General features: G+C 42.2%; 1 protein-coding gene across 1 annotated transcript in view; it reads left to right on the forward strand.

Annotated features, from left to right (window-relative positions):
* LOC137424730 (uncharacterized) overlaps positions 1 to 27,603 on the forward strand; it is a 72,352-nt gene extending 44,749 nt beyond the window's left edge. The window contains exons 6-8 of the mRNA XM_078772594.1: positions 17,372 to 17,479; positions 23,464 to 23,519; positions 23,599 to 27,603. Of these exons, the coding sequence (XP_078628720.1) occupies positions 17,372 to 17,479; positions 23,464 to 23,519; positions 23,599 to 23,718 (284 nt within the window). The 3' untranslated portion in view covers positions 23,719 to 27,603. The remainder of the gene's footprint in view (positions 1 to 17,371; positions 17,480 to 23,463; positions 23,520 to 23,598) is intronic.
* The last annotated feature ends 201 nt before the right edge of the window (positions 27,604 to 27,804 follow it).

Here is a 27,804-nt window from a genome sequence, read left to right on the forward strand (position 1 = left end):
GTCCGACTGACACGAAATCTTATCACGTCATCGGTGCCTTCGTTATGACGTCATGATTTGACAAGTATAACGCTTCATCCGATCAGTATGAATTTTTTTTCTCAGCAACCGTTGGTCTGATGAACACGAAATTTTCACCATAGAAGCGCCTCCTCCTGTAGAATAAGGTAATGATAATCATGACGTCATAGGTCACGTGGTACAGGCACCATCTTCGAAAAACTGAAAAACGTTGCACATCTATATCTCCACAACCGCTCTATGGGAAAAAATTTAAACGTGGCTCATTGTAAAGAACTCCGCATGGGGAATAGGTGTTGTCAACGATGACGTCATTGGTGTGGTAATTATGACGTCATAATTCGCTTAGTCTGACCAGTTTGAAATTTATTGAGCATGATCTGTGCAACAATTATATTAGAGAATATAAATTTATGATGTAATAATCGCTCACGTGGTCTGGCAGCCATATTGGATCAAAGAAGAAAAAAAACGTTCACAAACAAAAGAGTTGGCTCGCACCAAGATGACTGCACAGGGCAAGTATTCTATGAATACCATCTGGTTACCTTCGCAAAAGCGGAAGGTTATGTTTTGATCGCTGTGTATTTATTTGTATGTCTGTGTGTGTGTGTGTATGTTATTCGCATAACTCAAAAAGTATTCAACCGAATTGCATGAAATTTGGTGGGATGATTGGTTATTATACGGGACACATTTGATTAGATTTTGGGAGCAATCGGGTCAAAGGTCAAGGTCAAGGTCACGAAAAGGTCAAAATCGTATTTTTGTTGTTCTGTTCCCTACACTCCCATGCCAAGTACAGAACAGTAGCTGCGGCGAAGGTATGCGCTCTACCGAGTGCCCGTTCTAGTTTTATTATTAATCGAGACTGGCAGGAAACCTTATGTTTCATTCTCACCACTGGATACTTTAGTGCAGCGGTCTTCCTCTTCTGTGAAGAAATTCAAACCATGTAACATCCACGATGTACATTATAAGGTTTGTTATGTATCTATATAAATAAAAACGAAAAATACGGTGAAGCCAAAGTGACCAATGTGTGTACATCTATTAAGTACGTACTATATGAACTGAGTAATGTACTGTACTTCTATCAATTTTCAATCACATCGTATTTGACTTGAGTACATCCATTCATTATACTAGGGCATGCCCGTACTATATCTATATCTAAAATTATATCCCCCCCCTCTATTTACATGAAATGGTTTGGTCCAAAGCGAACGGCTTGCGAGTACGGTGACAATCCCCCCCCCTCTATTTACATGAAATGGTTTGGTCCAAAGCGAACGGCTTGCGGAGTTTGGTAAAGAAATCGCCATAGCGTGCCCAAACGCGCAGGAAAGCGAAAGAATCGCAAATTTAAGGAAATGCCCGTACTTCCGTAAGGAAGAGAAAAAAAATGAAAAGGAAAAACATTCCAAACCGCGAGGGAAAACAACACGGCACGTCGACACAACAACGTGTCCTGTGATTGGCCGTACGTGGCTGCCAGTAGCTGCCCCCAAAAAAAAGCTTTCACCGTCCGGCGACTGAATTTTAGGGGAAAAATAAAACGCTCTTCGCTTAAAACAACGCCCTTCGCTCTGACTGAATTGGGACAATGTTTTTATGTTTTTAATTGAATTACTATCCGTAATGGCGCACGCTCTCACGGGAGCTCCGGAAGGTCGCATATCGCAGGAAAGCGAAAGAATCGCAAATTAGTTTTAATTAGTTTTAAAACATAGTTTAACGCCAACATAGCGCCAACATAGTTTGCCGACGGGAAATAAATGAATACGCTCTCAAATGTGCCATCCGAGGCAGAGTGTGTTCGCCACGTTCGGCACACGTAATAGCTCGCTGCTCTCTGATTGGTTGAATCGTTTTTTGGACATAGCTCAGTAACTACTTCTGCGATTAATTTAAAACCTTGAAAAGGCACATCCTCGGGTCCCCAGCAATATACCTGGCAAGTTTCAAGTATATCGGACCGGTAGTTGTCGAGAAACAGCGGTCACAGACAAACACACAGACACACACACAGAGATTACTGGAATTATAGATAGATATTGTTAGGCCATAACTATTCCTCCATTTTCAATTTGGCCGTTGGACATTTCAGTTTATTAAAGATAAAATACCGAGTTTATTAAAGATTTCGACCTTTCAGACCCTGTGGACTCTTTAGAGTTTAAACCTTTAAGGATCTTCAAACCTTCCAACCTTTCATTTGCAATCAATGAACCTTTCATTTCGTAAATTATTTCATTTATTTGTAAATTAGATTCCGTACTCTATCCCAGGGATTGACAAGATCGCCGAGACGGACACACACACTTCTCTTCGCTGTTTAGCCTGGATTTGGATCTCGACCCAACTACAAACTGTTATCCCAGTGTGTCACAGGTAGGGTGATGTCATCAGTGTGTGTCGTCCCTTGAACCACCTTTAGAGGCCATTTTTCCCCACAGAGCAGGGGATGGCCTTTTTTAAAGCAATGTTTTATGGCCGGATGCCCTTCCTGCCACCAACCGTGTTGGTCGCCTCTTGCTACACACAGGGAATTACCAGTGAACTAGTACTCAATTTGCCGACATCGTAAAAATGAGTCAACCCCCCTGGTGTTAATTCAGCAATCGACCGGGATTCGAACCCAGGATCCTAGGATCCCAAGCCGGCACCCAAACCGCTAAGCCAACACCAGGCTTCGTGTGTGTCGTCCCTCGGATGGACGTTAAGCCGGGTAGATCCCACCATGTCCTTCATGAAGAGTAGGCAAGTTATCACCGACATTCTGGTCAAATTACATTATTGTCCTGACTAACTGCTGGGAAGGTAATGGCAAACCGCCCATTATCACCCTTGCAAGCAGCTAATGACCTGCCTTCAGGTAAAGCACCCAACCAATCAGTCTTCTCAAGATTTTATACACCGCTCCTTTCCTAGTCCATATTCAGGCGCTGCATGACGTCATCGCCAGGCACCGAAGTACTCAGTTTTCACTGTTTGTATGTTTGTCCGGACGATATCTCGGCCATCCTTTGAGATAGGAAGTTGAAATTTGGCCACAATAATGATCGCAAGTACTTTGGCAAAACCGTATTTTTTATTTTATTGATGAATCAATGAATTGATTAATTATTTAATTATTGGCGATTTATTAAGTTCATATTAATCTTTTCTTTCTCATCTTTGCAATATCTCAGGTACCTTTTGAGTTAGGAAGCTGATATTTGGACATGACAATGATCAAGTGATTTGGCTGCAAAGGATATTTTTGATTTATTGATTAATCAATTACCCATTTAATTATTTGATGAATTACTTAATTAGGTTTTTTTAAGTTACAGATTTGGATGGAAGGTCGTGGTTTAGCTATTATATTAGCCAATTGATTAATAATTTAATTATTTTATGATTATTATTTATTTATTTTTATTATTAATCACTTATTTATTTTATTTCTCATCTGGGCAATATCTCAGGTAACATTTAGCTCGGAAGCTGATATTTGGACACAAGTGTTTTTTCTTTGTATGCTCAGTCAAGGCTCGTGTAACAGCTAACACAAAGAACATACAATAAAGAGAGCAGGAGACAAGAGGGTTGAGAGAGGGAAACACAACACCAGTAGAAACAGGGACATTGGGGTCCACGGTATAACCAAATGGACACTGCAAGAACTTTCAGGAAAGAAATTGGAATTTGAAGGAGGTGGATTTAGGGTGGATTGACGAGGGTAGAAAATATCAAGACTTTCGATGGGGAAAGATAAGAGATGGTGGTGGATAGCTGTTTTGAAGACATGGAGGGATTGACGAGATTGTGGGAGTTTGCTCCAGAGGCGGGGAAAAAAGAGGAATGAAAGAGTGAAGGTGAGCAGAGAGTCTCGATTTTGGCAGTTTCACCAGAAGATGGTTGCTAGCAGATCATGTGTCCTGCAGGAATATTTGGAGGACAGAGCACAGATAGAGCTGGGGGAGCTAGGCCGGAGAGGAGTCGGGAGAAGACAGAAAGACCACCAACCTGCCTGCGGTGAGAGAATGAAAGGTCCTCAGAATCAGCTTCATCACGGGAGATTCCAATGATTTCAAAAGCCTTGCTTTCTACAGCGTGAAACGGAGCTCGGTGTGAGGCAGGAGCACCAGCCCAGAGGGGAGAGCAGCACTCTATCAAGCTGCGGATGAAAGCTTTGCAGGTGGTGAGGAGCTCAGTGGTGCCGAGGAAATTTATCATTCATTATCTTCATTAATAAAAAGTAGAACAGGTGCAGAAATGGTACAATGGTACTGATAACTATACATCACGTTCCACAAATCGAGGTCTTTTCAAAGAGTCATCTTCATAAAATGACTAATTAAGGCAAAACACTAATGACTAATTCAGCTTAATTGTTTTCAGAAAATAACTAATTGAGGAATGACAATCAGTTATTTTGGCATAAATAGGACAAGTCAGGAGACAATGATGGTTCACAAGCGAGCGGTATTCAATGACAAAGGTCAAAACCGACATTGAAAATGTATAAATAGGAATGTATTATCTGTTATGAGACTAGTTAGCTACACAATACCGAAAATTCGGTTCGATTCCGACAACTTTGAAAATTTGAACTTTGTGACCTTGAAATGTCAAAACGAAGGTTACTGACCTTCAAATGAGATAGAAAAGAATGTATAATCAGTTATGAGGTTAGTTTGCTACACAATACCGAAAATTTGGTTCGATTCCGACAACTTTGAAACTTTGACCTTTGTGACCTTCAACGGTCAATGGTCGAGGATTCTGAAATTTGTTGGAAAACTTGTATTTCATTATGTATGTGATAATATAAGATCATGTACGACATGTCACCCTATCAGGAAGCGAACAATGTAATAAAACCATCAAAAATTGACTTTTCTAAATTTTGTGACCGTGTGACCTTGACCTTGGGGCGAAAATGAAAAATCGAGTACCGTGGGGTTATACACATGACATTGGCCTAACCAAATATCGAAACCCCTGTCAGATTCCACCAAACCCTTCGGAGAAGATGTAGCTTGAACTCGATTACCCCCTAAAAAGACATCTTTTTCGGGCGTGGCTCCGCCCACAATGGGCTTAATACGCCCACTCGAGGCAGGACACAACTAGATCATGATATCAACCTCCCACCCAAGTTTCATCAAGATCGGATGATATCATCGGGTAGTTATGCTGCGGACAGACAGACACACACACAGACAGACGCACACACGACGAATATAGTGGTCACTTGATAACTCGTGAACCAAAAAAAACAATCTGTTTCTAGCTTTAGATTGGTGAACAAATTAATTGAGCCAATTGACCCAAAATCCCAAAATATGTTGGTGCAGGTCGTCTGTTGTCGGTGGCATACACTGTTCTCCTTGTGACAAAGCCAATCAAAATACTCTGTGCCGTGTATCACTGACGTCAGGTGCCAAGTCTTGACCATAAATAGCACAAACGAACCGCTCCAGTACAGCCTCCAATACAGGTTGTTATGTTAAAATCAGCCCCCAATTGTGTCAAGCCTTGCACTAAGTCTCACTTTAATACACTAGCGAGGTACCCATGCTACGCACGGGTGGGAGGCCAGAAGCAAACAGACATTGCCGAAACGGCGAATGCTAAAGCATTAAACCAATAAATTCCACATTCCTGGAGCACCCTCAGTCGCATGTCAGACATGGACAGCAAGTTCGCGAAGGACTTCCATGAAAAACGTACCCGCTGGCAAACAAACGGGTACGTTTGTTCCATACCCAGTCAATGGCGAATCTGCATATGGCGATCCGCAAATTTCACGTTTAGAAAGTAGAAACCGTCACGGCATTCCGTCATTCACTTGAACTCAATATCTCTTTTTAGCTGTGATTAGCAGCTCTATGAGAGGACCGCGTTGTTGTTCTTGTTGTTGGGGTGCCTTTTTGAATAGCGCATGCGCATACACTCGGACGTGCGTTGGTATGAGGTAGGAACATATTGCAATGGATATCCTCATGATTCTACACGTCACAGCTGGTGACCACACTGTGGTAATTTTCCTCTTGTTTCATTCCAAACAGCATAACTTCAATCACAAATTAAATAACATGAATATTAAAAAATAAACTTTTAACAACATTCGTGACATAAACAAATATTTAAATCCTGATGTGAAGTTCCATACGGTTGGGTGAATACAATATTACGAATTCAAAATCGTAATTGTATTCACTCTATTCCAATCATCAATTGAGGCTTTAACAAAACAATTAACATGATTAACGTTTAACGATTTAACATTATGATTAAATGACGGTTGTATTTGTACAGGAGAAGTACATGGAGAAGAGGAAGAAGTTGTTTCTTGGGTTTGTTGATCTGGAGAAAGCATTCGATCGGGTTCCACGCAAAGTATTGACATGGGCATTGAGGAAGTTAGGAGTGGAGGAATGGTTGATCAGAGTAGTGATGGCAATGTACAAAAGAGCGCGCACAGCTGTAAGGACGAAGGACGGGAACAGTGGTGAGTTTGAGGTGAAGGTGGGAGTGCATCAGGGGTCGGTACTAAGTCCACTACTATTTGTAGTTGTGATGGAGGTGCTGGCTCAGAACGTAAAGGAGGGTTTACCGTGGGAGTTGTTGTATGCAGATGATCTGGTGTTGATTGTGGAAAGTATGGATCGACTGAAGGAAAAGATGAACAAGTGGAAGGAATGTATGGAGACAAAAGGTCTGAAGGTGAATATCAGAAAGTCGAAGGTGATGGCAAGTGGTAAAGCATGTGGTGAGGTGGAAAGAACTGGGAAGTGGCCCTGTGCTGTGTGCAGGAAGGGTGTCGGAGTGAACTCCATTCAATGTACAATGTGCGCTGAGTGGGTTCATCAAAAATGTAGTGGTCTGAGAGGGTCATTAACCAGTGTGGCAGCTACATTCAAATGTAAGGTGTGCACAGAGGGAGCTGCAGATGGAGGATATGTTGAGTTGGATCTTGGAAACGGCGTGAAGCTGGAAGGTGTGAAAACATTTTGCTACCTCGGAGACATGCTGAATGGAGAAGGTGGATCAGACTCGGCAACGGTTGCTGGAGTGAGATGTGCATGGAAGAAGTTTCGGGAATTGAGTGGCGTGCTGATGATGAGGGGAGTGTCGTTGAAGCTGAAGGGAAAGGTGTATGCTGCATGTGTGAGAAGTGTTATGATTTATGGGAGCGAGACATGGGTAATGAACATAGAGCAGCAACGAAGGTTGGAAAGGGTGGAAATGCGAATGGTTCGACGGATGTGCGGAGTATCGTTGAGAGAGAGGAAGACAAATGATGAATTGCGAAAGATGATGGGAATAGAGCCTGTGATTGATGCTGTGAAGAGGAACAGGTTGAGATGGTTTGGTCATGTGTTGAGGAAGGATGAAAGTGACTGGTTGAGAAGAGTGATGGAAATGAATGTAGAAGGAAGTAGAGGACGGGGAAGACCGAGAAAGACTTGGCTAAAGATGGTGGAAGAAGAAATGCGGGCAAGGGGGTTAACAAGGAGAGATGCAGAAAATAGGGCAAAATGGAGAAGATTGTCATGGGGACCGCAAGGCTAACCCCCGCTCTAGCAGGGAAAATGGCCTTTAAAATGCATGTTGTTGTTGTTGTTGACGGTTGTATTTGTATACAGTATTATCAAACCAGTGCATTGCCGTCATCTGTCCACGTCCGCATTCGCGGCAGGTTTATAATTCTCATCAAAATCTAAACAGTATTTGTAGAATTTCAACAAAAGCCACATCACTGTTCATATCGGTAAATATTATTCCATCGTGTTTGGAAAAACTGGAAAATTGGAAAACTTGGAAAAATTGGAAAAACAATATAGCCTATTTTACTCCCAGGGGTCCCAGGAATACCCACCCATAATATCGTTGCGATCGGTTCAGCCGTTTTTGCGGTACATTCGAACGGACGGACGGACATTTGGTGAATTATAGTAAGATGGTGGTAAATGTTCTCCTTTTACCATCGCCATAAAACGAGTTTGTGGAGTCACACTTGATTAGAGTATGAAACTCATTGAGACTTTGAGACAATGGCTCCCCAAGGCCGTCTTTGATGCGCCCGATATCAATCACATGGGCACATTTTTGACGCCAGTTGAAAAAAAACAAATTTGCTGGTATTTGTGGACTGAGAGCAGCAGCGATCATTGTGACATCATTATCTGGACTGTGAATGTCAATATCACGATGACTGGAACTGGCGAGCTTTGCATGGAGGAGGAGACGGGTGTCAGTCTCCTCGTGATCGCACTGCAACTCATCCACGAACTGGATATATAGCTCACCTGATGACACTTTCAACACGTGACATTGGTCAGAATGTGTCACATAAATGCTGTATTCTCGCCCAGATCAGGCAGTTTGCTTGACCTACAAATGGCGAAGATGAAATCAATCAGTGCTTCGTTAATCTCACCCCTCGGGAGAAATTTTTCACCGACTTGAACTTTGTGGTCGGGTCTGTAATCTTCAGACTATGGAGTGTGATGTGCAGTATATGGAGTGCGATGTGCAGTACATGGAATGTGATGTGTCGTATATGCAGTGTGAAGTGCAGTATATGGAATGTGATGTGCAAAGTGCAGTGTGAAATGCAGCTATGGAGTGTGATGTGCAGTATATGGAGTGTGTTGTACAGACTATGGAGTGTGATGTGCAGTATATTTACCAAGGCCAGTGTGATGTGCAGAATATGGAGTGTGATGTGCAGAATATGCATTGTGATGTGCAGTTTGTGCATTATATGCAGTGTGATGTGCAGCATATGGAATGTGATGTGCCGAGTACAGTGTGAAGTGCAGGAAATGGAGTGTGATGTGCAGTATATGGAATGTGAGTGCAGTATTTGGAATGTGATGTGCAGACTGCAGTGTGATGTGCAGTATATGGAGTGTGATGTGCAGTATATGGAGTGTGATGTGCAGTGTATGCAGTGTGATGTGCAGTAAATGCAGTGTGATGTGCAGTAAATGCAGTGTGATGTGCAGTATATGGAATGTGATGTGCAGAGTGCAGTGCATGTGATGTGCAGTATATGAAGTGTGATGTACAGTATATGGAGTGTGATGTGCAGACTGCAGGGTGATGTGCAGTATATGGAATGTGATGTGCAGAGTGCAGTGCATGTGGTGTGCAGTATATGCAGTGTGATGTGCAGTATATGGAGTGTAATGTGAAGTATATGGAATGTGATGTGCAGAGTGCAGTGCATGTAATGTGCAGTATAATGAGTGTGATGTGCAGAGTGCATGATAATTGTGATACTGCAATCAGGCAATGTCACCACTTACCCGTCTAAATCTGGCATCTTAAACCTGACCCGTCTAAATCTGGCATCTTAAACCTGACCAGTCTAAATCTAGCATCTTAAACCTGACCCGTCTAAATCTGGCATCTTAAACCTGACCCGTCTAAATCTGGCATCTTAAACCTGACCCGTCTAAATCTGGCATCTTAAACCTGACCCGTCTAAATCTGGCATCTTAAACCTGACCCGTTTAAATCTGGCATCTTAAACCTGACCAGTCTAAATCATTTATCGAAGCAGTCACGATACTTATTCCATCTTACCTTAGAGAACGGACATATTCTGTGCTTTTACCAAGGCCAGATGCAAAACACAGAATAAGAAAGACTTCCCATTATATTTTTCCTCACACCTGACTCACCTCACACCGACATGGGGGCTGCCATTGCAAGACAAGTCGTGCAGGTGTTTACAAAAATACGGGTTCTGATTGGCTAAGAGTGCTATTACTATGCCACCTGGCCAAATTACTCCGCCGCTCAAGCCCCATGACGCGCTTCCACCTAGAGAAATGAGTGCTTGTAACTCGTACCCAATGCGAATCATTGGGTTTCGTTCACTCAGAGAACTTTAAACACACAACAGGAAATACCATTTTATCCATATTCTCAGTTCGACAAGTCGCACCTCTTCCACGGATCAAAATGATAGCAGCGGACTGCCCACAGCCCACACGCGCTCTCTCGTCTCGTGTGACCTTTAATTGAGATGGAACCTACCAGTGGGTTCACTTCTAACGCAGGCCAAAGATAGACTTCAGGTTGGTGATGACCCGACTGCAAAACTTTGACATTAGCAGTGCTACCTCCGGATAGTTGGAGAAATAGTCCAGACCAGTAGATACGGTTTACCAGCAAAGAGGAAGATGGCACAGCCAACTTTGACACGTTTTCTTTGCCTTCCACGTGGCTGTTGGCGTTCTGCTCATTCAGCACTGCGGTGTTTCAGGCACACTTCACAATGGCTCTCATCGTCTTCAATCTAGCCATTCATTGCTGGCCATTACATGGCCTTCGGTGCCCTTCATTTGCACTTCTCATTGCATAGGCAGAGGTCGTGGATTCTACTGAGCATGCCACTGTGCATGTTGAAGGGAACGGCTATCCATTGACCTTTTATCGGTATTCCATCTACCTCCTCAGTTCATCCTGAAATGCAGAGTATGGCTTTTATTTTAATGTCCCCCGTCGCACGGCGGAGCGAAAGGGGGACTATGGTTTTCCCCTCCGTCCGTGTGTCCGTCCGTCCGTCCGTGCGTGTGTGTGTGCGTGCGTGCGGGCATGCGTGCGTGCGCGAAGGACCGCATTCGAATTTGGTGTGCCGGTGCGACCCACGTCAAAATCCAAGATGGCCGCCGCCATGTATGTCTGATGCCATGTATGTCTGAACCTTGTGAGCTGAATATCTTGAAAAATAAGCGAAGTACCAACTTCTAATCTGGTGTGTGGGTGTATCTAGGCACAAGGAAGAAGTCTATTGAAAATTGGGTCGCCCTTTAAAATCCAAGATGGCCGCCACCATATATATGTCTGAACCTTGTGAGCGAAAGATCTTGAAAAATAAGCGAAGTACCAACTTCTAATCTGGTGTGTGCGTGTATCTAGGCATATGTAAGAATGCTATTGAAAATTGGGTCGCCACGTCAAAATCCAAGATGGCCGCCACCATATATATGTCTGAACCTTTTGAGCGAAATATCTTGAAAAATAAGCGAAGTACCAACTTATAATCTGGTGTGTGGGTGTATCTATGCATAAGGAAGAACCCTATTGAAAATTGGGTCGCCACGTCAAAATCCAAGATGGCCGCCGCCATGTATGCCTGAACATTGTGAGTGGAATATCTTGAAAAATAAGCGAAGTACCAACTTCTAACCTGGTGTGTGCGTGTATCTAGGCATAAGTAAGAACGCTATTGAAAATTGGGTTGCCACGTCAAAATCCAAGATGGCCGGCTTGCGTCTTCCACTTTGTCAACTCGCATCACTTCACCGACGGGGAACCTCGGCGAAACGCTTGTTATTATTATTTTTTAATACAAGATCGAGGCTCGTATAAGCGCTAACATTAATCACAAAAAAAAAACGGACACATAAAACATATAATAAGGGGAGCGGTAGACAAGATTGGGAGAGAGGGGGAAGCACACAAACATAACATTTGATAGCAGGGACATCGGGAGATCTGTGGGAGGGAGAGGGCTTTTGGGGAGGAGGTGTGGGAAGGTAGAGGCATAAAACACATGGATACTGCAAGGACTTCCAGGAAAGGGGGGTCGGGATACTTTGGGCACTGTCTACAAATTTCCTTGATGCTGTTGCTCACCTGTTGTTTATATCGTTTTGGATTGGATAAAGTCTTGTACGATGAACAAACGCATTTTCTTCGTATTTAAAATGTAATTATTCTGAAACCTGATTTTCAGCATCATTATTGCTGGTCGGTGTTTTCACGCGATGAATGGAGCTGAGTTTCCTTTGATTCAACACGGCCAATATTGAGCTGTAAAATGATGTTTTCCACAATTTGATATCGCGATTAAAAGTCGTGCGACACTTGTTCTGCATTAACCAAATGAGTCGTTCGTTGTCAATCAATTTAAAGTCCGAACGTCGGTTTAACTTCCTGTTTATTCTCTTCACCCTAGTCATCTGTTTAATGTCATGTGATTTAACGTTTTTAAAGAACATTTAACATTTAAAAAATAGTTTGATTCATAAAACTTTACCAACTGACTTTACGTACTGACGGGTTTTAACATATTGTCGTGTCGACCCTGCAGTGAAGACCTCAGGGTGACAGATGACCAAACGAGCCTTAACTCCGAGGCGTATGAGCCGAATCTATGGCGATTCCTTTGTATGGCGCACGAGGGAAACGGAGTCCCGTGGTCTTACCTGAATGGAAGGATGCGACGGGTGGTTATCCAAAATCACAAACACAGAAATGAACAAGACAGGCACGACAACGGAATGCAATAAATACGGGGTTTAGTAAAATAATGCAAAGTAACAGGGAAGGTGAGGTGAGCTAAAATTCCTAAATGACGGACCCTCCCTACGGACTCATATACAGACACAGAGAGAAATTAGAATTGCACTCAGTAGAGAGCATACGTACGTCCGCCTGGTTGGCCATATCACTCAATGGTGAAGAATCACTTAAGAGATTCTACTTGCCGGATCTGAATCTTCACCAAAATTGAATCGATTCTTCCATGTCACACATACAACCTGTCCACCAAGTTTTGTCCAAATCCATCCATAACTTTTTGAGATATTCCACTATGTATCGTTTTTAGCCCTATCTCTCAATGGTGAAGAATCACTTCAAATTAAACAAATCTCATATCCAAATCCACATTGAGATCTTCATCAAAATCGAATTGAATCGACCTTGTCAGACACCCAACCGGTCCACCAAGTTTCGTCCAAATCCGTCCACAACTTTTTAAGATATCCCGCTATTAATTCGTTTTTGGCCCGATCTCCCAATGGTGAAGATTTACTTAAAATTAAATAAATCTCATATCCAAATCCATATTCAGATCTTCACCAAAATCTAAGCGTTTCGTCCTTGTCACATACGCTACTTCTCTGCCATATTTCGTCCAAATCCGTCCACAACTTTTTGAGATATCTTGTTCACAAACTAACAAACGGACAGACAGGGGTGAAAACATAACCATCCACCTTTGGTGGTGGAGGTAAAAATGAAAAGAAAATGTGTTTGTGTGGTGCGTTGGCTGGTATTCAGCCTGGCGTCCTCAAATGGCTCTCAAAAACCTGGTGGTCGTCGAATGGGTCCTGAGTCACTGCATGGGAAAACGCACGATTGCGCGAAGTCGCACCACAGCCAGCCACCCAAGTGAGGCAGCGGGTAGAATCACCGCCCTTGGTCCTGCACATTCGGGTGCACAAAGCTTCAGCTGTCTCTCAGGCACACCCAGCACGAAGCGCAACACGATCGCGTCCTCTCTCGTCGGCGACCAGGCATGAAGATATGAAAAGGGCGAGAGAGTAAGAGAGACTGCCTCCGACCAAGCCAGAACCACAAGAGAGCACGATTTAAAAGGCCGTTGCTCGCCACTAAGCCCAGGACAGACAGACAGAGAGAGAGAGAGAGAGAGAGAGAGAGAGAGAGAGAGAGAGAGAGAAAGAGAGAGAGAAAGTCAACTCGTTGACCAAGCGAGGCAGCGGGGTGTGACCCTTTAATCACAGCGCTCACTCCAATCACGATTCAATCACCCCATCGTTCTTCAACCAATCCTCCTTCGGGGCGTGACCTCACGGCCATTCTTGACCACCCATTGAGAATTTTCGGCTGGGTGGGGTGTACTTGTCGGTTGTAATGTCTGGGTACTGTCGGCGATTATGGTTGTTGTTGTAATGGCGGTCTTTTTTTAGATGAAATAAAACATAAGGGAAAAATCACAGCGCAATTACACACTGGGGATTATTCTTAAGCCCGACCTAATCAGCATAGCTCCACCCCTCGTATGGAGACACATAGACGATCTTACCCGGACAGTCGGCCTAATGGATTCCGACTTGGGCTTCTTTTGAAGGTGGGCTTCTTTTTTGCTTCCTCAGAGCATTCTAATGTATACAGTTCTATCTCGACTGAGGTATTTCATTACCTACCCCCACACACATAACAATATATATGTAGGGTGCCCCTTTATATGAATATTTCTTTAGCATTACTTGGTTCCTCCGAAGAACACAAGGGTAGTACAGCATGCATGAGATTTTTTGAATGTCCCTTATTGTCTAATGTCTGGCATTTTCCACAAGCCATGGAGTGTCCCTTCTTTTTTGTTGTTTGGCATTTTCTCCAAGCTATGGAATTTCCTTTCTTTTCTTTGCCACATTGCACACACCATATAAAGGGGTCGTTTTTATGCCACTGGCATTTTCCCAAGAATGTCCTTCATTTTCTATGGCCATCACAATGATGGATGAAAAAAATGCATGCTGACATCACATACATCAATTAAAAACCAACCCATTTTCCACTGTCTGTATGGGGGTCCTGCCCGACACTGCAAACCATCTCTCCCATTGCTCGTCATGAAATATGGTATCAATCGTATCCTGGACAAAGAAAAAATTGTGCAGCCATTCTTTTGGTTCTTCTTTCATTCTTTCAGCACACAATTCATTCTATAATGATTACTACCTGTGGCGAAATTTTTTCTATGTCCAACTTTTTGTGGTTCGCCTCAATGAGCAAAGCAAAATGTAGGGCACTTCGGTGGAATTTATTTAGAAAGCCATTAATTAGACACATTGGGCGATGTATATTCCAAGTTTCAGCTAGTTTCAATGTATAGCCTTTCAGATATGAGCATCAACACATTTTGGGCGGAAGGACGAACGGACTGATGGACGGACAGACAGACACCAACGTGAATATGAAGGTTTTCTTAATAAAACTCAAGAATGCGTAAATGGACGTTGCTGAAATTTGGAACATATTACCTCGATGTACAAAGCATTTGCTGAAAGTTGCAGCCGATTTTGTCCAGTAGAAGCCGAGAAACGAATTTTCAGTCCAAGTGTTAAAGCTGCATACAGAGAAACGATCCCATATATAAAGGGAGGGGAACATTGCACCTCCCTTGATAATGTGCATATGTATGAATAATTTGTGTTGGAAATGAATAAAGTTCGTATGTACTATGTGCCAACCAATTGCAAACATGTTGGGTCCGATTTATTATTTGGGGCAAGCACGATGTGTGTACACATTATAGGCAACAATTGGATTAGATGAACGAATTGTACACAAGTGCTGTGCAGACTATTTTACCAGTCCCTCTTGGACCATAATTGCACATTACATAAACTTGCAAGTGTTGACATTGCAGACATATTGGACGAACACGATATGTACATGATGAAAACTGATGATAATTAGAGTTGATGGATTAATAGCACATGCACACCCACTTCTGCAATAGAATGGAAAACTAATATTATGTATGGCATTTCAATTATTTACAGAAAAATGAGGGACCGTGAAGCACTCCCCTTCAATCCAGTTACAGTCTCTTGCTCTTTGCACATAAAAACACAAACCATGTGAAGGGGATAAAATCAAGCTAATGGAGTGTATAGCAAGGCACGGCAAAATATTTAGATAACACCTTAGCATGGAGACGAGTTTCACAAAGAGCAAGCAGATCCGGAGAATTCAGTTTCAAGAATGATTGGATGGCAGACAAATTGCCACGAACCCCCCCAAATATTAGCATAGCAGATACTTAGAGGCATATCCTTAGGTACCCTTGGTGGCGGGACCTGAAATGCAGATTGGGACCGAGTTTCATTAGATTGAATAGTCATAGTGTTACATTATATAGAGGACGAAAGAAGGGGAAAAAAGGATCGTTAGTTCACCAATCTACGTCATGTGCAAGGCCACAATGAAGACAAAACATCAAGACAAAAGAGCTACGAGTGGAGGCTGTCAGAGGTTCAGTGAGGATTCTCAAAGGAGCCCTTGGAAAAAAGCTGTGAGAATGAAGTTTCACAATCTGGTTCATGAATAACGATCATTCACCGAAAAAGGAGGTGGAGATTTTGAGTTCTGGGAGAACTTCATCCCACCTCCTAAAACCGGCATATGGGGATACCAACCAACGAGAGACGTCAAGACCCCAAATGAACCCCAAGCCGGAGCAGAGGCACCTGATGCCCCGGGAATGCAACCGGAAGTAGATGCAAGGGCCACCATTCATGCATGTCCATGGCAGTGCAGCTACCCTGGCATTTTACAAACGCTGATGGATCATCCGCTCAATGTATTACCATTGAGTTCAGGATCCTATATTAACGGGTGCCATGACCTGCAGTATGTCTTTAACCTGCACCCTTCAGAGTGATCAGACTCAGGTTGTGAAACACAGGGCTATTAAAGTTTGCATTAAGTGCTGGGGGTACTAAGTGTCAGGTACATGAATGTAACGATAAACTAACCATCCTCAAAAATGGAACAACTAGCCCCTAACACCGAAGCAAGACAAATATAGAAAGTTTGGCTCTTCACAGTACAAAAAGGGCTGGGATGGGTTATTAGTCTGCTTCAAGACAACAGATAGTACCTTTACCCCCATTTTTGGTTGACTGCCGACCAAGGTTAACAAGCTCGACCCTCCCAGAGGACCCCGTCTTAAGGTGCCGGGGATTTGCCGAAACCATCTGCCTTTAGTAAGAAACAGGGTCGGTAGGAGAAGCCAGGCAGTCGGATTTGGTTGGGCTCTTTGAGGCACTGCGCTATATTTGGGACATTTCAGATGAGATGGAGATGCTCAATCAACCAACCCAATCCCAGCACATTCCCCAACCCATTATGACCACCCTTCTTGATAAATCTCTTTTCTGTCGAGTTCTGCTTCTAGCTTCTCCCTTGCGAGCAATTGGTACACACCTGGGTGCATGAATGACTGGTACTGCATCCTCTCGGAGTTGGATAGAATGCACTGCACACCTGGCATGCATCCTATCTCTGCAAACAGTGATGGGTGAGTCTTTTGACTCATGGGGCGAACTACAACAAAAAACAAGGCAATTATTTGTGGGTCTGTGTCTGTCTGCATATCATAGGGGAAAAAACCACAAGTGGTCAATCTCTACTAAAGTTTGCATAAGTGCTGGGGGGTACTAAGGGTCAGGTTATGGGCACAACCTCCCCTCTCTCCGTGCACCCCTGGCACTGTGCTCAGAAGGGGGAAAATGGCTTTTGATCTTGCCTCTATATGTGGCACAGTACAAGTGGTTCACTGAACCCTGCTGAAGATGGGGATTAATAGCCACAACCCAAAATACATTTGCTCCAACTCCCTCAATATCTCTCCTTCAATATCTCCAAGACTGCTCCTGTGGTGAGCAGGTGTTTCTAGTGTTAAAAAGTATACAGTTCCTCAATTTTACCTTCATTCATTCTTTCAATATTTGTGGTACAAACAAGATTCTTCCAATACACGCCTCACCGTTTTGTTGTAAATGTTTTTCTGCAGTGAAACGACAATTGAATTGGTTGCAGGTGGGAATTGGCATTGCAGTGTTTGTACTCCTAGTCATGATCATTGCCATGCTTCTGTTTTGGAACAAGCAGAGAAAGAAAGGTACGAACCCTGCATTGTAAATCATTTTTCTTTCACAATATACATTTACTTTCGGGTTTAATATACAGTATCTGAGGAAGAATCTCGTATTGTTAAATACTCCAACATATATGCTTGTGGGCTTTGCTACATTCAGTGCAAATTTATATTGTCCTGTCCATAGCTGGTTACCACCGAGCCATGGACAGATGAGCTAAACCCAGCTTTAATCCCCGAGGTGATCCAATTATGGCTGTTCTGACGGTCAGGGACTGAAGAACCACGAAGCGTTTATTCTCACGAACACACGGGTTTATTCCGAACCCACCAATAACACAACAAAAACGTAACAGTAATTATTCACAGCAAAATAAGGTGCGGAATGAGAATAAATAAAAGAAGTACTGAGGTAAAAATGCGACGGCAAGGATTCTCTCACACAGACACAAAGTCACACACAGGGTGAAGTAAGAAAATAAAAGACACGCTCCGGCACTCAGCTGGGCCAAATGGATCCCGTGGCAAGTCAGCAGCCGTTGAAGCCACACAGGCGTGAAGCCCAGAAAATGGTGAACCAAAACCGCACGTCGAGACCGCCGCGGTCGCCCGGGATTGAGGCGAGTGGTGTAGACGGCCCTCTTTCTCTCCAGTCTCAAGGTTCCACAATCCTTTTTGAGTGATAACTGGAATAATAGTCCTCCTCTTGGGGAAAGGAAAATACGTCCTGCAGCACCCCTGGGACAGTATAAAAAGATTCCACACTGGCACACTCAAAACACTCTCTTCTCTCTCGAACCTTCTTTTTCCCCATTGCTTTTTTGCTCACGCTCTTCCCGCCAACGTTATCGGGCCGCGTCACTCGGGGGAGTGGGGGAGGGGAGGGGGTAAGGAGTGGCCTGCCGGCCCTGTTCCCCACCCATCAAACCATTGCAGCTCTGTCTCTCATAGGTGGGTCTTTGCCTTATCATGTCCATTGGAGCGTGAATAGCTTGGTCGGCTGATGTTATAAATGTTACGGATGGCCACAGGGGGTATGACAAAGAAGGGAAATTAACCTTAATCCTTACTACTAAGTAACACGGCATCACCCCCATATGATGCACAATTAAATCCAACCTTAAGCTACATTTTCCCTACTTATTACATCAAAATGCTCCTCCTACATGTCACACGGTCCGGTCCATCCTATTCGTAAGCAATCCCACCTTTACTACGATATTCTCAAACCTCCCCCCATAAACGTAACAATATTCACACTATATAAGATTACAAATCAAACAAGACGTTCAAAATGTTCTCAGAGCATGGCACAATTATCCAAGAAATGCCAACGTTTTATATCTTTCAATATGCAAGTGTATAAATGAATAGTCAAAAGATGTTTCTTTCTTACCAGCTCTAGATACCTCTCTGTTGATAAATTATAGAAAATCCTTGGCTTTTCGTTGACTATTGCTAGTATCTCCGTCTGAGGACTTCTAACGCCATTAATACATAATTTGTTGATCTTTTAAAAGAAAGTCGACTGTTTGAAAGGCGGTGGACCATGACCTCTTAATTTCTACCTACATCACTGTCGTGGAACTAGAATGGCATTCGGTAGAGCGCATACCTCTGCTCGGCTGAAAAGTTTACATATCATGGGTCAGAATTTGAGAGGACAATAGATGGCAGGTGGTACACTGCTTGTTTGAAGTCCTGGAGGGAAGAGTGCGCAAAACAGCCTGCAGTGTGATTCCATCGATAGGAGAAGCAAGGAATAAAAAAAAGTCGAGGTGTGCAGTAAGCCTGGATTTTGGAAGTTTAATCAGGAGGGGGTTTCTGGAAGAATGCATGCATAATGGTATATATCGGGAGGGTTGGAGGACTGATAGAGAGGAGGGAGCAATGTTGATGAATAGATGTTAGAGAAAACAGAGACCAGTATTTTGTCTGCAATCTGACAGCAACAGACCTATTACTTTGGCCTTAATAGGGGAGATTCCAATAGTTTTGAGAGATTTGGAATCCACAGACCGAGTAGAGACAGATGTGATGCTGGAGCACCAGTCCATAGTGGAGAGCAGTACTCCATTGATTGTGCTTTGGACAAAGGCCTTGAAGATTGAGAGTCGCTCTGATTTTCCAATTAAGATTTGGATTGACGTAGGATACCTAGTCTGTGGCTGGCTTTGGCAACCGGCTTTGCTGCTGGGTCGGCCCATGAAAGGTCATGGCTGATGGTGAGACCTGGATGTTCATTAGATTGAACAAAGACCATTTCCTTCACTTATCCTCCTCCAAGAACATCAGTGCGATACAGAAAACAGATTGGCATGGGAAGGTTACCATATTTCGAGTTCTCAGTAAATCTGCAATTATCACAGCTTCCATGTGCGCATTTGTGACTTTCAAAATATTTTTTGGAAGAAAAGGGACAAGTAAATGTCAGGAACTAAAACTACAGCAATTACTTATTAATCAATCCTTCAATTACAACGGAAGAGATATAAAATGCTTGCATTGTATGAATTCAGGAAAAGGCAGTGGTGTTGATATTACATGTCCCAGATTTTCTGAAAAACTCTTTGCCCTAAGTGTAGAAAATAGCTTGCCAAGTTTGTCTCATATTATCTTGGATTATGGGATTGCAAATGTATGACCGAAAGCCAAAGTGATTGCAACCCTAAAACCAGGGAGATATCATTCTCACGTTTGCAATTACCGACCAATAACTCTGCAAAGCTGTAGTTATCAACGGCTTAAGCGATTAATCCTTCTGTGAAGAATTCCTACAGTGGAATATGTTTTGAGTGACACTCAAGCAATCTTTCGCCGAAGCGACGGCACATGTGATCGAAAGCCAAACCATCGCCACTGAAAATGAAAACACTGGGATAAAAAGAAGTCCTTCGACACTGGGATACACAGGATATGCACCCAACCTTCTGAAACAGAAAGTTTCAAGTCGTATTTGACAGCAAATTGAGCTCATGGGGAAATCAGAAAAATGACCAATCACAGAGATCTGTGCGAGCCCCCAACACTTTTGTCAATGACCTGCTAATCTTATGGTTGGATAGATGTTGTTTTCTGGCTCTCCAGAGAGTGGACACACTCTTTACTTATTTCAAGCTTTGTGGAATGATCTGAGGTTGTCTTCGGTTGGATTTGCCTTCCAGGAGAATGCAAGTCGTTTTGAAGCAATTGCCTCTCCACAGAATTCAGAGTACCAACAAGAGTAGGAGGATGCATGGTTCGGTTAATTGAATAGATGCGATGAATCTGTGCATAAAAGAGAGCAGGTTTCTGGAGAAGAAGTCACAAAACTGAATGAATATCAGCGGCGGTGTATATAGTAGACCAGTCCTGAAGTATTTATAAAAAGTGTTTTTTGTTTTTAATAATGTGAATACGTGAAGCACAAATGTAGAAGCAGGTCACATGTGATGAACCGCAAATACGCGCGGGGTCCGCGAATGATGAGGATCGATTGTACTTCAAAACTGGAGGTTCTTGGAAGTATTATGACAGGTGATTTGTGTTCTGCAGTCTTCAAGTACTTCAGTCTTCAAGTATGTAATTCAATTTTAATAAAATAAAGATTGTATATGTCATATTCCTGGTTATTAGTAACTAACAGTAAGTTTCCTGTTTGGAATGATTTTCAATTTTGTTTGAATATCAGATTGGCAAACAGAGGACAAAATCTCACTCTCTGCGCTTGTGCGATTGGGACGAATTCAGAGCCAAAAGCAGACTTGTCTTCCGATTCATGTTCAAAATATAACATTCAATTTTAATAAGTTGTTCCTCGTTCATAAACTGATAAGACAAACAGACAGACGGACGGATGGACGTGAACCAATTGCTTAATGCCGCTTTTCGCTTTGCGTATGCGGGGTAGAAATCCACCATCAATTCAAACACTAATAAAAAATACCACTCGGCCCATCCTTCACAAGGAAGTGTTCAAAAACAGCAGCAAGAAACGCTGTGAACAAGGTTGGTGCAAACACACAGCCCTGCTTCACGCCCTTCTCAATTGCGAAAGGAGCCGACAGCCTATTATTAATTTTGATGTGACCATTCATATCGTGCAGACTCAAGCAGTCTTTCGCCGAAGCTACAGCACATGTGATCAAGTTCTTGCCACTAACCATCGCCACTGAATGAATCAGTGAGGTATCTGGCCTACCAGTGAGATACAAAGTATGAAATTGTTCAGCCTGACAGAGGTATACGCTCCGAGTGCCGGTGTAGGAGGATAAAATCACTCCCCAGGATAAAATCACTCCCCCTAGGATTTTAACACTCCCCCTTGCAGGATCAAATGACCCCAGGATTATAACACTCCCCCTATATATTTTGTGATTTAAACAATATTTATTGCATGGTAATGACATACAACCATGACAAAGTTAATGAATATGAACATAAAATGATAAATGAATTTATAAACAGGGCAGAATGATGTCCTTTGTAAACGTCTCTCCCTAAAAATAAAAATACAATGTTTTTCGCATCCCTGTATTAAACTGGGTAAATCAAATAAAGAAAAGTATAAATTTAACATTCAAATAACTATATATTTTGATATTAGAGCATTCGCAGTAATCATTACGATACATTTACGATGTTTTATACGAAAAGAATATTTTCATTTCAACATATAATATGTCATTTTAAGTTACGTTCTATAACTTTACTTTGCTATAACTTTACTACCCCTAACCCTAACCCTATACATATAGATATGAAATGAAGTACACTGCATGATATAAAAAAACAAAAAAAAAAGCATAATAACTCTCATGTGAATATAAATGAACGGGAGTATTGATTAAATATACGGGGAAAACGGGACTCGTGTCTTCTTTTGTTGTATTGAAATAATGATGGGCTCAAATATAGTACATGTATTCAACAATTTAACATTAAGATCCGACAATATGATGCACATGCTCACACGGTATACACTAAAATACATAGTAAAAGCTCTGTTGATCATTGCAACGATATCTAACATCCTGTGAGTTATATTTCCAAAGTAACTAAATATATCTTTCCATTCTTTCTGGGGGATTGACTTTATCCTAAAGGGGAGTGCTTTGATCCTGGAGGGAGTGTGTTGATCCTGACAGGGGGAGTGATTCTGTCCTAGGATAATTACACTCTAGAGTGTGCCAGTCCTAGGAATAGTTCACTCTAGAGTGTTTTATCCTCGGACAGAATCACTCTAGAGTGAGATTTTAGGGGAGTGAGAGAATCCTGCTACACCTGTAGTGAGATTTTAGGGGAGTGAGAGAATCCTGCTACACCGGTCTGGTTACCCTCCGCCACCGGAGGTGGGCGGATGTTGTCTTTTTCCCACTGTCTGTTTTGCTGTGAACAGGATATTTAAAAAAAATGGAGGACAGATTCGGACGAAACTTGATGGACAGGATGCGTTGGTGACAAGGAAGAATTGATTCAATTTTGGTGAAGTTTCGAATCCGCATCCGCATCAGATAATTTTTTTAAAGTTAATCTTCACCAGCGAGTGATTGGGCTAAAACCGATATATGGAGCAATATCTCAAACAGTTATGGAAGAATTTGGACGAAACTTGGTGGACAAGTTGGGTGTGTGACAAGGACGAATCATTGTGATTTTGGTGAAGATCCGAATAGGGATGCGGTCATTTTTGGTGATTTTGTACCCATACGAGAATTATATATATATATATTTCAGTGATTCTTCACCATGAGTGATGGAGTCAAAAACGATACATAGCATGATATTTGAAAAAGTTGTGGATGGATTATGAAAGATGGATGAGGTGGTTAGGGGACAAGAAAAAGCAATTAGATCTTGGTTCAGGTCCGGATCCAGATCCGGCCTATAAGTAGGATACAAAACATAAACTCTTCAGCCTGACGGAAGTATGTGCTCTCCCGATTGCCATTCTAGTTCTTCCTGCCATCACTTTATTTCCCCTTGTATCTTAATTTTACATGCTCAAAACGTTTTTTTCTTTCCGCCAGATGCAAGACAGAATGAAATAAAAACAAATGAAACTCTGAATGGGGGAAATATCCCAGTAAGTATTTTTCTTTTCTTTAATATTTTATCTGATGGGAAAAAATAGTAAATAAAAAACTGCTTGTTCGGATTTTCAGGAGAATGAAGAAGAAGAAGAAGTGCAATACTTCACGGTGCACATCAAGAGTATTATAACAGCAGAGGCGGTGGAAGATTCCGATCACACAACTGAGTATGCTACACTGAAAAAACGTTAGAAAGAAGTTGCTGAAGCAAGATACGAACAACGCATTTTGTTACTTGTACTTATTGTTTAATAATTTCAAGAATTAAATAATGAATCTCATTTATTGGCTGAAAATGTATGAACATTCCATTGGCTGAACACCATGATGATCTTTGCAGAGGCCCTTTTCTTAAGTCAGATGTTATTGTGTAAAGAGATAAGTGTAGTCTTTGATACGTTTTTAAAATGGTATCCATGGGAATCTCCACACATGGCTCGCAGACTTCCTCTCCTGTTGTTGTTAACGTAAGGCGCTAAATGGAATCCTCTCATCTCCCCTTCCTGTCCAGGCTGGAGTTCCTCAAGGCAGTGTTCTGGGCCCTGTGCTTGTTCTGCTCTTTATGATCTCTCTCACTCACTGGAAAATCCTATCTTTTTGCTGATGACCCCACTCTGCCGCTGCATATCTCAACCCTCAGATCGGCAGGCAGCAGCCCCATCACTCCATGCAGACCTGGATAAAATCACAAACCGGGCAAACAAGTGGAACATGTCTTTCAATCCTGACAAATCACACACTCTCACGATATCTGTCCGAAAAGACCGCCTGGACAAGCCTCCCATCTACTTTCTCAACAATGCTCTCGAAGAAGTTATGTCACTCAAGCTTTTGGATCTCACTATCTGAAATGATCTTTCCTGGGAAATCCACATTTCCAAGCTGGCCTCCAAAGCCAGTCGCCGACTGGGCATCCTCCATCGTGCGAAGTCCTTTCTTGGCAATTCTCAGCTCCTCAACACATACAAAGCTTTCATCCGCAGCTTGATGGAGTACTGCTCTCCCCTCTGGGCTGGTGCTCCTGCCTCACACCCAGCCCGGCTTCACGCTGTAGAAACCAAAGTTTTTACAATCATTGGCATCTCCCGCGATGAAGCTGATTCTGAGGGCCTTTCACTCTCTCACCACAGGCAGGTTGTGGTCTTTCTGTTTTCTACCAACTCCTCTCCGGCCTAGTTCCCCCTGCTCTCTCTGTGCTCTGTCCCCCAAATATTCCTGCAGGACACAATATCTGCCAACAACCCTCTTATGGTTAAACTGCCAAAATCGAGAATCTCTGCTCACCTTCACTCTTTCATTCCCCTTTTTTCCTGCCTCTGGAACAAACTCCCCCATTCCCTTCAATCCCACTCCTCCCTCCAGGTCTTTAAAACAGCTGTTCACCACCATCTCTTATCTTCCCCTTTCCAAAACCCTGATCTTTTCAACTCCCATTAATACACCCCAAATCCACCTTTTTCAAGTTCCGTTTTCTTTCCTGAAATTCCTCGTAGTGCCCATTTGTTTTATCCCATGTACCCCACCCCAACCCTCTCTTCCTCCACAGATCTCCTGATGTCCATGTTCTCAGCTGGTGTTGTACTTCCCTTTATCTCCCCCTCTTGTTTCCCACTCCCTTTATTATATGTCCTACGTGTTAGCTCTTACACGAGCCTCGACTTATTATACAAAAAAAAGCAAATTCAGTTTGACCAAACCAACAGTGGCCATGCATCGACAGCGGAGCCGCACTCCCAAGCAATGATGCAAACCCATAGGGATGTGCTTCCAGAATAAAGAAAAAAAAGTGGGATTATTGGATGTTTCCTTGTTATAGGTATCATTTTGGTGCCCATCCAAATTTGCCTTGATGGTAATAGGAGTCAACCCTGAGGCATTGCCTGGCATCACAGAGACAGACCTGGCAACACTTGTGCCCAGCTTAACTCACATATTAATATTATGTCCCAAAGGTGGTTATAGACATTTTAGATGTTTGGAGGTAACTTCCACTTCGGTTGGCATATTAATAGACAAAGAAACACACAACCCTTCTCTGGAAAGGATTGACACTTCCTCAAATTTTTGATCGCTTGCACATGTAGCAAAATTTATCCAGTTTCTTCGTCGAGGAGTTTGATTTATCAGGTCTTCATTAGCACCTTCAGCCATACGACAGCAATGTTATTTCATGTATCCAACATCAGCTTGTCCAATTGTTTTTAACTACTGTTTCTCCCCTAATCTTAAATGCCAAATGTTAATGTATTGGTCAGTCATCATTAATCCGGTCTCCACAGGCAGTGTCGCCATTTTTATTGGCCCATTAATGAGTAACACATTCGGTTCCTGGAATGAAAGACGGAGTTGTGTCGAAACAGTTGAATTCATCTACTTCTGCTGTGAGGACAGTTGATATAACTCCATATAACTTCAAAGTGAAAAGAAAGTAGCTTAGCTTGGAGCGAAAGAGGTGGCACATTTATATGAGAAAAGTAGTTCACTCCTGTAACAAGATTGTGCATTAAATAAAGATAATTTGCCATTTTAAACCTTTAAAAAAAAAGCATTTCACTCTCTGAACATCGCGACTATTCACGATCCATTTCCCAACACCGCCTTTGTACTTATCACTCGTTCAACTTGTATACCCTCGAATACAACATGAGTGTGGGGGTGATTCCCTAATATCATTATGTAACTATTTTATTAGGTTGTTTCATCATTTCATGTTATAATTTGGATGAGAAGGTTCATTCAATCTCCCTTGTATACTAGGAATGAAGTCCTTCATCCAGCTTGTTTTGCTTTGAATCATAGAAGTGGAGGTTATTTCGTTGATTTAAAATTAACCGCCGCCGCCTTCCATCTGCTTGATCTGCCTCATTCACAACATCTCAATCACGATGTGTTATAGTTTGTCGCTCCACTGTATAGTAGCTTTGCATTTTGCCAAATGCATCTGCAAGCTTCTCTGGTTTCTGACTGTTACCCTGCACACGCGAAGCGAAAGCAATTGGTTTATGTCCATCTTATCAGTTTATGATTGGGGAATAACATATTTAAATCGAATATTGTATTTTGAATGCGAATCGAAACTTGAATAGTAAGACAAGTCTTTGTTTCACCATACCTTGGCTCTGAATTCGTCCCGGAGTGATAATATTTTTACTCTCCCTGCCTGGTAGTCAAACAAAATAGAAAATCATTCCAAACAAGAAACTTACTGTTTTTAAAGATTGTATAAAGGCCAAAAACAGCAGGCATGTGGAACTCATGTCATGTGTTAGATAGGGTGATGTCATAGATCCTGCGGAAAATGGCGGTAACACCCGAAATTAATTTATTTATATGACTTTTACAATCTTTATTTTATTTGAATTGAATTATATACTTCACGACAGTAGAATACAAATCATCTGTCATAATACTTCCAAGAACTGCCAGTTTTGCAGTGCTTCAATTTCAACAATGGTGCAATTGGGGCGGTGTATAATGGTGGTGTTCGAAACTGCTTCTGGTCTACTTCAATAGCATGAAACATCTGGATTTTTAAACGATCGTTAAAATTGTTCTTTTAAAATTGAAGTACTGCATATACCTGAACACTGGGTGGGATATCGTGTTCTATGAACTCTCCGGTTATTTTGAAGTACAAGGAAATTTCCTTTGAATATTGTGAGAGGACAGTTGGTGGGAAGGGGAGATGAAATTGGTACAAAGATGAGGAAAAATCAAAGATTGGCAATGTGTAGAGAGTTGTTCTATTTGATTCAGTGGTTTTTGTTTTTCATGTGATGAAAACTGCAAGTTCACAATATTTGAGCAGGAGCACTTTTGCATCACAAACCTTCCTGGGAGTTCCCTGAATCCACCGTCATTGGTTTAATTGAAATTCGTTAATCTTTTCTCAAGTTATAGCACGACAGACAGACAGACAGCTTCCTTTTATCATAAAGATGCAAAATTGTGATTGTAAACTTCCGGTATATATTTTTGTTTATTTCATGCTTGGTCTATTGGATTGGATGAGTTTTACAAAGTTTTTCCTTCATGTATCCACATGTGGAAATAAATTCCATTTTATTGTATATTTGACATTGTGTTTTGTCAGTTGTTCCTGTTCTGTGAAAATATGCTTATGAAAATATTGATTGACTGGTAAAAAGTCCGCCAAAAATGACGTGTTGGAACAGTTTTTGACAGTACAGCCCCGTGAGCATGCCGAAGTCTGAAGCCTGGGCCTAGTGCCAGGTGTGCTTGTATCTTCTTTATTTATTAGACATCCTACAGACATAA

Source organism: Myxine glutinosa, chromosome 1 (assembly GCF_964187855.1).
Source record: "Myxine glutinosa chromosome 1, kmMyxGlut1.1, whole genome shotgun sequence".
Classification (NCBI taxonomy): Eukaryota; Metazoa; Chordata; class Myxini; order Myxiniformes; family Myxinidae; genus Myxine; species Myxine glutinosa.